This window comes from Epinephelus fuscoguttatus, linkage group LG9, assembly GCF_011397635.1.
Source record: "Epinephelus fuscoguttatus linkage group LG9, E.fuscoguttatus.final_Chr_v1".
NCBI lineage: Eukaryota > Metazoa > Chordata > Actinopteri > Perciformes > Serranidae > Epinephelus > Epinephelus fuscoguttatus.
Window position 1 is genome coordinate 19,636,743 of NC_064760.1, and position 8,256 is coordinate 19,644,998.

Sequence of the window (8,256 nt, forward strand, 5' to 3'; positions counted from 1 at the left end):
TAATTGTTCCTTTTCTCCATACTGGCAGTCAGGAAATCCCTCTTTCAAGTGATTTCAATATGTATAGGATGTCCTCATTCGATTCACACCTCTGAAGTTAAGCTGAATCTGGGAATCTTCCAGCTTTGCAGTCTTGGGTGGCTGTGGCTCAGGAGGTAGACAATGTCATCTTTTAATCTCAAGGTTGGTGGTTCAATTTTCAGCTCCTGTTGTCCCCTCAAAGTGTCCTTGGTCACACTCAGGCTTTGGTCATGGCCACAGCAATATGAATATGTATTTGTACATGATACAGATTGCACGCTGTTAATGTAAAAGCACAAATTTGCACCTTTTGTGTTACTATTCCTCCTCCGCAGCTCTGCAAGGAAACACTGTCTGCGGAAATACAAAGAAGGATTGGGTGTCTTCAAGGCCACTGTGGACAGGAGAACAACTTCACCAACCAACAACAGTGTGCATGTGAGTATATGAGTATTATTTTAAGTCATACTTTTAAAAATGCGTGTATATGTGTAATATTCTAATAATAATCTCAACCATATCATCCAGCACTACATGGCCTCTACCTTTATGTAATCTTTAGTGTCAGTTATTATTAATATTTGGTTCAGCGAACATGAAGTATAAAACTGTCCTTAACTCTGCCCTCTCTATAACCTTTTCCTAACATGGCCTCTTACACAACACACACGTCGCTCCTCTCTGCTGCAGTACTTGTCTTTGCCAGAAGATAGCAGCAGTCAGCTGAGCAGAGCTTCTTCCACTGTTCATCTTCATTCCATCCCAGACACTGCAGCAGCAGCAGCTAGTGATGGAACAAAATGTTCACTTGCTGTAAACCAGTATAATATTTAGAGCTTTGCCGCCTTACACGTAATAAATTCTGATTATATTTTATGTGGTTAAGGTAATGAGATCTGGCAGAAAATGATCCATAAATCACATCTATGTTTTTTCTATTATGATTTACAGAAAGTGGGTTATTATAGTGTATTTTTTGCTGTGATTTTGACTACGTTCACCTCTCCGTCCTGTGGCGACAGAGCATCAGTTTGTCCCACATCCCTCTTTACTGTACCTCTAATTTTAGCCTCCTCTCACTCCTTCTTTGTCTCCCCTCTCTCTCCAGCCCTCCCCTCTCTGATCCTTCTGAATGGAGGCTGAGAATAGACGGGAGGCTGTTTCAGTCAGAGCTCTTGAGCAGGAATGCCTATATATGGAGTCTTACACCACGCCAAGCGCTGATAGAGTCGCAGGTACATCGAGTGAATGTGGGCTACTGTGATTTGTAAAAAAGGGTGGCGGGGGGGTCATATGCCTACTATTATGTGTGTGCGTGCATCATCATAAGTGGGAGGCCAACTGTGTGTGCCTGTGTGCGCCCCGCTCGCACGCAAAAACCTCGATGCCAAGAGTGTGCGTCAGTCTGAGTCAGATAGTGTCTCATTCTGTCTCGTCATGTGTGTGCGTCAGTGCTGTTGCTGAGCGAAACTCGCTCCAGGGGAAGAAATGGAGGAGAGTGTATGGGAGGGAGGAAAAGAGGCAGGGATGGTGGGATGATGATGATGATGATGATGAGACTGAGGGAGGAACAAGGGGCTTGACTATGACGACACAAATGCATCAGCCGCATTAAGTGCACTTTTAATATAAATGCATTTGTATGACAATCAAATACACTTATAAGCAACACAATAGAACACTGGTCCACAATGTCCATTCTGCAGTAAGTAAGATGTTTAGAATATATTCCATCTTATGCAATAAAAATCTCTTTCTTATATATATACAGACCAATAACCAATGTTTCATACAAATGTACAAATGTGTACAACCTTTCTGAAAAGAACATATGCCTATATCCACAGACATAATGCATATGCAATAACATCTTTTTCAAATATCACACATACAATATAGTAATTTTACACATGTATATTAACTTAGCCTTGAATAGCTAGAACGTAGGAATCAATCCTTTACTTGACCGTAGACAACTCTACGTGAGCATGTCGACACCATGGGAATAGTACCATTCTCAACCCGTGTCGCTTGGTAACTGAATAGAAATAGCACCCCATCCCTATTTTCATTTTTTAAAACAAAACTTTTGTATTCTAACCCCTCTCAAAAAAGAAGAATCGCTCATTCACATAGTCAATTGTGCCTCACTACACCGCACTCCAGTGGAGCAACGATGTAAAAGTCCATGTTGAATGGACATGATAAAGAGTTCAGAGTTCAGCAGGTCAGGGCCGTTTCAGGCACACAGAAGCCGCTATAAGCTGCCAGCATTGCAAATATTGATGCTGCAACAATATCCAGCCGACTGCCTTCAGGCCAGCGGGGACCTGAAGAGCCCACATTCAGAGTCTAATGTACAGTACAACGTAGAGTGGATTTGTGGCATGATCAGAGCTCCGCAGAACTTGTTTGGTGTTGCATCTTGTAAAGCAATGGACACCTTCAACATCGTTGAGATCTTCACATGCCAGGATCTCTTCACATGTTTTTTTTTTCTTTTTTGATTGCACATCACATTGATACACAAGATTTTAGATGGAGAGATAAATATGAAATGTTAAAGGTTTGAAGCAGCAAACTCAAAGCTCAAAGTATCTCTGGTTTAAATGTGATCACTGTTTATGATGTTGCCTTTAAGGCTGTGAGGAAGAGTGCTGTCAAATCAGAGCTGTACCGGCTCTGAAGACGGGATAGAGGAGTTCTTAGCAAGAACTCATTTTGATGTACAGCTAGTGGTCATCCTAAGGATGTAAAAAATTTGTAAACATTTGACTTCCAATACATTTGAGGTTTGGGTTTGCGTTGCTGCATGTCAGGCAAAAGTGCTATAATTCATCTCTCTATTGAAATAGCAAGAAATGTTCTCTTTTTTGTTCACAACAGATTTTTCACTACGAGTGAATACAAATGCGCATCTGGTAGTTAAACAGCGCTTACAAGATCAGAGATGTTTCTCTGTCTGATCATATCTGAAGCTTGTGTTACAGAGAAGCTGAAAGACACCACATGGACCCAAAACCCAGTCAGTTATGGGTCCATGTGGTTGAACCATCATGTAAATGTTGCACCAGTTTTGTACAGATTAATGACTGAACAAAAATATAAAGCCAATCTTTGTTCTTAGGAGACATGTAGGAGTTAAAGTCCTTAAGTTGTATATACATTATGTATATTTATACACTTAATAATTTTTTACTTTTCAGTAAAAGGGGCTCCACAAAATATGACAATATGCCATACTTAATGAAGTAAGTCACAGACTTATTTTAGAACGGAGGAACACTTCCACTCCCATCTGAAAGACAAAAAAGGGAAAAGAGAGAAAGAGGACGTTAGTTGTGTATTTTCAAAAATGGTTTTTCATCTCATTTAACAAGATTTAAAAAAAAAAAAAAAAAAAAAAAAAGGAGAGAAAAGACAGATTCTTACCTTTGTGGAAGCACTGTGGCGATGGATGACATTGGAGTTGATACAACTCAGGTTGTTGCCCTAAGCCAGGGGCGATCGAGGCACCTGCCCCAAACATGGGTTCCAGGACGGCCAGTTCCTCCAGGAGGGACTGATTGCAAGACACAGGCGTGGGCGAGACGATGGGCGTGGAGGTGGCGGGGCTGGGGGAGGCAGTGAGGATGAGGGGAGGGGAAGCTGGGATGGAGGAGCAAGAGGACACAGGAGATGACACCACCTCGATCTCCATTGCTTCCTCCGCTAGCCCCTCCCCTTCCACCTTCGCCCCGGCCTCAGCAGCCACAGTCGCCCCGCACCCAGCCATGGAGTTACATTGCGCCGATTGGACGCTACAGAAGTGGCCCACTCCCTCAAACTGGGAGGGTTGGCGCCAGCACACTGGGGTTTGAGGAGAAATCGGGCTGGAGGGGTTGGGCATTGGGGAGGTGGAGGGGGAGGGGTTGGAGAGGCCGGGGGACTGAGGAGGAACAAAGTTGTCTTGGAGGAGGGTTTCTAGGATGCTCTCTTCAAACAGAGAGTCATCGTCGTCGAGGAACATGGGAATGTCCAGACCTCTCCATGCTTTGATGGGATAAAACTCCCTAAGCATGTGGATTGAATCAACATCAGCAGGTTCTATGTCGGGAGACAGGAAGGGGGAGGGAGGGGAGGAGGAGGGTGACATGGAGGGAGGAGAAAGTTTGGACAAGAGTGGATCCAGGTAGAATCCCTCTGCCAGTGAGCTGATGTGCTGAGCTAAGAGGGAGATTTCTGCCCTCTCCTTCTCCCTCTCTCTCTCCAGGGAGAAGAAGGAGAGGCACGGCTGTTTACCGGGTGATGCCTCGGGGGTGAGGAGGCCCTCAGGGGGACACTGGAGGGGCCCCAGTGGTACATCTACATAAAGTGGACCCCGAACCTCGGGCAGAGTCATCACTGTGCAGTCACCGTCTCCGGGGCTGTCGGGTGTGGGGGGCAGTTTCTCATAAAGGGCTCCACTGCAGGGCTCAATAGAGAAGAGAAAGTCAGTGGAGGGAGTAGGCAGCGTAAGGGGGATCTTGGTGGACAGGGTGGTGGGGGGAGCAGGGCTTGAGGCGGTGGTTGGTGGGGCTGAGGAGGAAGTTGAAGGGGCCAGTGAGGTGGTGGCGGTGGCAGTTGTAGCAGAGGGCGGGGGAGTAGTTGTGCCAGTGGGGTCGAAGCTGAAGAGGGGTTCGCCAAATGGGAAGCTAGACCCAGCAACGTGGGGAGTGTAGGGTGGTGTGCACACAAACTCTTTGGTCTGCTGAGCTTGTGCAGCAGGAACTGGGGGGAGAGGCAGGGGAAGAGCCGGCAGCGGAGGGTCAAGCTGGAAGGAAGGTGGCAGGAGAATGTTCTGGGTTAAAAAGTCTAAGTCTGCTACTGTTTCAACAGTGACTGGAGTCGGGGAGGAGGCAGCTGAGGGGCTTTCTCTGGGAGGCTGCTGAAAGAAGCTTTCCTCCTCCAGAGAGGAGATACTGGAGCGAGGGTCACCCTCCAGCTGCATGGCCTCAGCAGCAGAGCTCCCTGGTTCATCGGAGGAGCCCACGCTGCAGCCAGCGGTGCTGAAGTCAAAGGACTGGGCTGACAGGCCGCTGCTGCCTGGGGTGAAGACCTGGTCTGGACTGGACAGGGTTTCTGGAGACTGGAGGCTCATACCCTCCTGCTGAGAGGTGCCACCACTCAGAACCAGGGTCAGCTGGGTCTGCTCTGAGCTGAGCTGCTGACGCACTGACCAGGCCTCAGAATCACTGAGAGAGGGAAGAGGAACCAGAGGAGAAACAGGAAGTAAAGATTCTGTTTCTGCCTGTATTTATCAGTCATGAAATTGAGGAGGGGTGTGTAGTTTAAAAAAGGGCAGTACATACCTGATGATGTAGTTGTTGCTGCTGATGGGGATTTCTCCGGGCTGCAGCTGAAGCACCATGTAGAGCCAAACCCACGACTGGTCCTGAGCTTGTACACGCACCACCATTTCAGCTCTGCCTTCTCCTCCCTCTCTCACTGTTAAACAACAGTCACAGCACAAGTTGGCATCGGTTTGTAATCCTATTAATCATCATAGTGTTTTTTTTTCTTTTTCTACTGCGTGGATGTGCCAGTGGGCACGATGTGTGTGTAACTGTGTGGGCATGGACGGTTGTAACTGGTCGGTATGTGTGAAGAGTACACTTACATAGGCTGCGGTGCTGAGCGGAGGCATGTGACAGATCCTGTGGGTGGAGGAGGCTGTACCAGGAGCGAGAGCGTAAAGCTGTCACATCAAAGCCGAGATAGGCGCGCACACTGTGGGAGAGAGTGGGCGGTGATGTGTTAGGAGGATCATTTTTTTTTTTTATACCACTTTAGTTATCTCATAAACAGATCGATATACAAGTAAACATTAAAGCAACAGGTGAGGGTGAGGTTTTGTTTGTGTAAACTCACTTGTCGTGGGCCGCCTCCAGCCTCATGTCCCGGCCATGCTGGGAGTGGAAGCACGCCAGGAACAAGTTGGTCTCGGCGAGGGCAGGGGTGGAGGTGGACTCCCTCTCTGCCCCGGGGCCGGAGCGGGTCGGGTGGGGCTCCAGAGGGGAGCAGAAACACACCCAGACTGGGTTGGATGTCCAGTAGGACCCGGCGGCAGGAGATGTGGAGGGGGGAGAGAGGCAGCGAGCTCGGATCAGAACCAGCTTGTTCCCAGCACTCTGCCTCCGCACGGACTTAGAGGTGTTGAAACGACAGCGGAAGAGACGGTCTGTGAAGGATGAGAGAAGATTTGTTAGGAATCAATCAGTCCGCATCAGGTGGAGGGATGGAAAAAAAAAGGTGTAATTTGAATGTTTGCCTTACCCATCTCAAGTGACGTGGAGGTTGACAGGTTGCTCCGCATGATTAAGTGGTCTGAGGCGTCGATGATATCATACACACTGTCCCCCTGTGCCACGAGATCCACCTGGAAAATTGCAATAATAATAATAATGATATTAATAAAAAATAACACATTTATGAAGCCCAAAGTGGAGCTTGAATATTTCTCTACTCACCATGGAGTGTCCAAGGTGCTCGGAGACGCTGTCTGACAGGTACAGGAGCTTCCCTTCCCCAGTCAGCAGCATCAGAAACCCCGGCAGTGCCTGCATCAACTCCGACAGTTCGTGGAAAGACAGTAACCTGGCGCTCTCCTCGAGACTAGCAGCAGCTCCCGCCTCTATAAAGACAAACATGTGTGGAAAGAGACAGAACAGCAATGTGTTATTAAACCTGAACACAACGTATGGGATCACCGCAGTAAGAGAAGCAGTGGCCGCAGTGTTTCAGCACCATGGACAGCGGTGCGGCTGTATTCATGGTGCTGAAGCATCTCAGCACCACGGACAGCGACAAATTGCCTTTAAAATGCCTTTATTGGCTTCTGTAATGATTATTGGCGATCGATTAATGACCCACATGGCCACAGTTTGTCCAAAAATGAGATGTATCTCAAGTTAAACGCCTGCAGTGCCACTAAAACACTTGTTGATTCCACCACTGTGAGAGATTGCAGTCAGTATGCAGCACAAGCGATTCATCAACAGGTCGTTTAGTTATTCAGAGTGGTTTCATGCTTACCTTGAGTGAAGAAGACGGATTTCCTGGTGTACATGCAGGCAAGTGACATGATGTGCAGGTATGAGAGCCGCGCTTTATCTGCATCGGAGATGGGCAACAAGTCCTTCAGGTTCCGGATCTCGGCGTTGATCTGGTCCCGTCGAGCCTTGGATGCTCCTTTGGTTGAGCGGTACATTGTGGCCGGTTGTTGTAGCTACTGTAGCTGTGAACTATCGAAATTCCTCCAGATGTGAGTTGGAGAGTTGAGAGCGGAGTGTTGTTCAAACGCCGTGGCTCGGCTGTAGTCGGGCTGCCCCTGTCTCCGAGATGTGTTAAGAGACAGGTTGTAAAAGTGGAAAAAGAAAAGCTCTGAGGTGTGTTATTGGACTCTCATCTCTGTTGGTTTCCAGAGAAAGGTTTAAAAACCTTCTCCTGTCCTCTCTGCGTCCGTGTTAGCTCCGCCACAGCGTCCAGCTCGGATGCTGGCCGGCTGCTGGATGTCTGTCCCCCCGCTCGGAGTGCAGGTGAATCGGCGGCTGTGGGAGCCGTCTCTCGCTCTGAAGTCCGGGAACCGTAAATCTGGTTGAGGGACTCTGCTCGCCGGTCACTTATATAGCCTGGGACTCCGCCGGAGTAGGGGGGCTCCCAACGCACTGACACCGACGTAAAAGGGAGGGAGGGGGGTGGAGGAGAAGGTGGGGGCCGAGGGGGATGGATATGTCTCATATCAGTGTTAGCAATGGTGAAACTCTCCCCCCTCCCTCTCCCGTGCCCTCTCCTTTCGGTGACTCTTCCTCGACGTCAGCTCTTCCCTCTACTCGGTGATGACGTCGGGCTGAAATCGGGAGCTCCGGCGACGCAAAAAGCCCGATTTGGACAAAACCGAGTAAGGGGCGGAGCAAGCGTAAAACGTAAACGGAGTCACCGGACTCCGGTGTATTGGAGGAGGAGGAGGGGGCGCAGGGGGGATGGGAAGACTGGGTTGCATACGAACGAGGTCTCTGTGTTTATATGTCTGGCACCTGAGGTAGGCTACCCGGCCGTCACTGCCCGTTTGCCCCGGACCTGTCAGTACACACGGCGGGTGCTCGTTAGGTGCGATTCAGGCGTTTCATTTCGAGCACATTTACTGACAACATTTGAAATATGTGAGAGTGATGGTGCAGAGATGAAGACAACATGCTCGGTCACCGAGCTGCTGTT

The 8,256-nt window shown here is 48.6% G+C and overlaps 1 protein-coding gene and 1 long non-coding RNA gene across 2 annotated transcripts; one reads left to right on the forward strand and one right to left on the reverse strand.

The window, feature by feature from the left end:
• Positions 1 to 137: 137 nt before the first annotated feature.
• Positions 138 to 1,250, forward strand: LOC125894965 (uncharacterized). The gene is made up of 3 exons (XR_007450126.1): positions 138 to 183; positions 357 to 459; positions 1,130 to 1,250. It is a non-coding gene; the product is annotated as an uncharacterized LOC125894965 (long non-coding RNA).
• A 350-nt stretch (positions 1,251 to 1,600) lies between these two features.
• npas4a (neuronal PAS domain protein 4a) lies at positions 1,601 to 7,621 on the reverse strand. The gene is made up of 8 exons (XM_049586727.1): positions 7,075 to 7,621; positions 6,510 to 6,673; positions 6,316 to 6,418; positions 5,911 to 6,220; positions 5,660 to 5,769; positions 5,352 to 5,487; positions 3,454 to 5,234; positions 1,601 to 3,319 (listed from the first exon to the last, which is right to left on the reverse strand). Exons 1-8 carry the CDS (start codon positions 7,247 to 7,249, stop codon positions 3,291 to 3,293), a joined length of 2,808 nt encoding a protein of 935 aa, XP_049442684.1. The 5' UTR covers positions 7,250 to 7,621; the 3' UTR covers positions 1,601 to 3,290.
• Between the last annotated feature and the right edge of the window lie 635 nt (positions 7,622 to 8,256).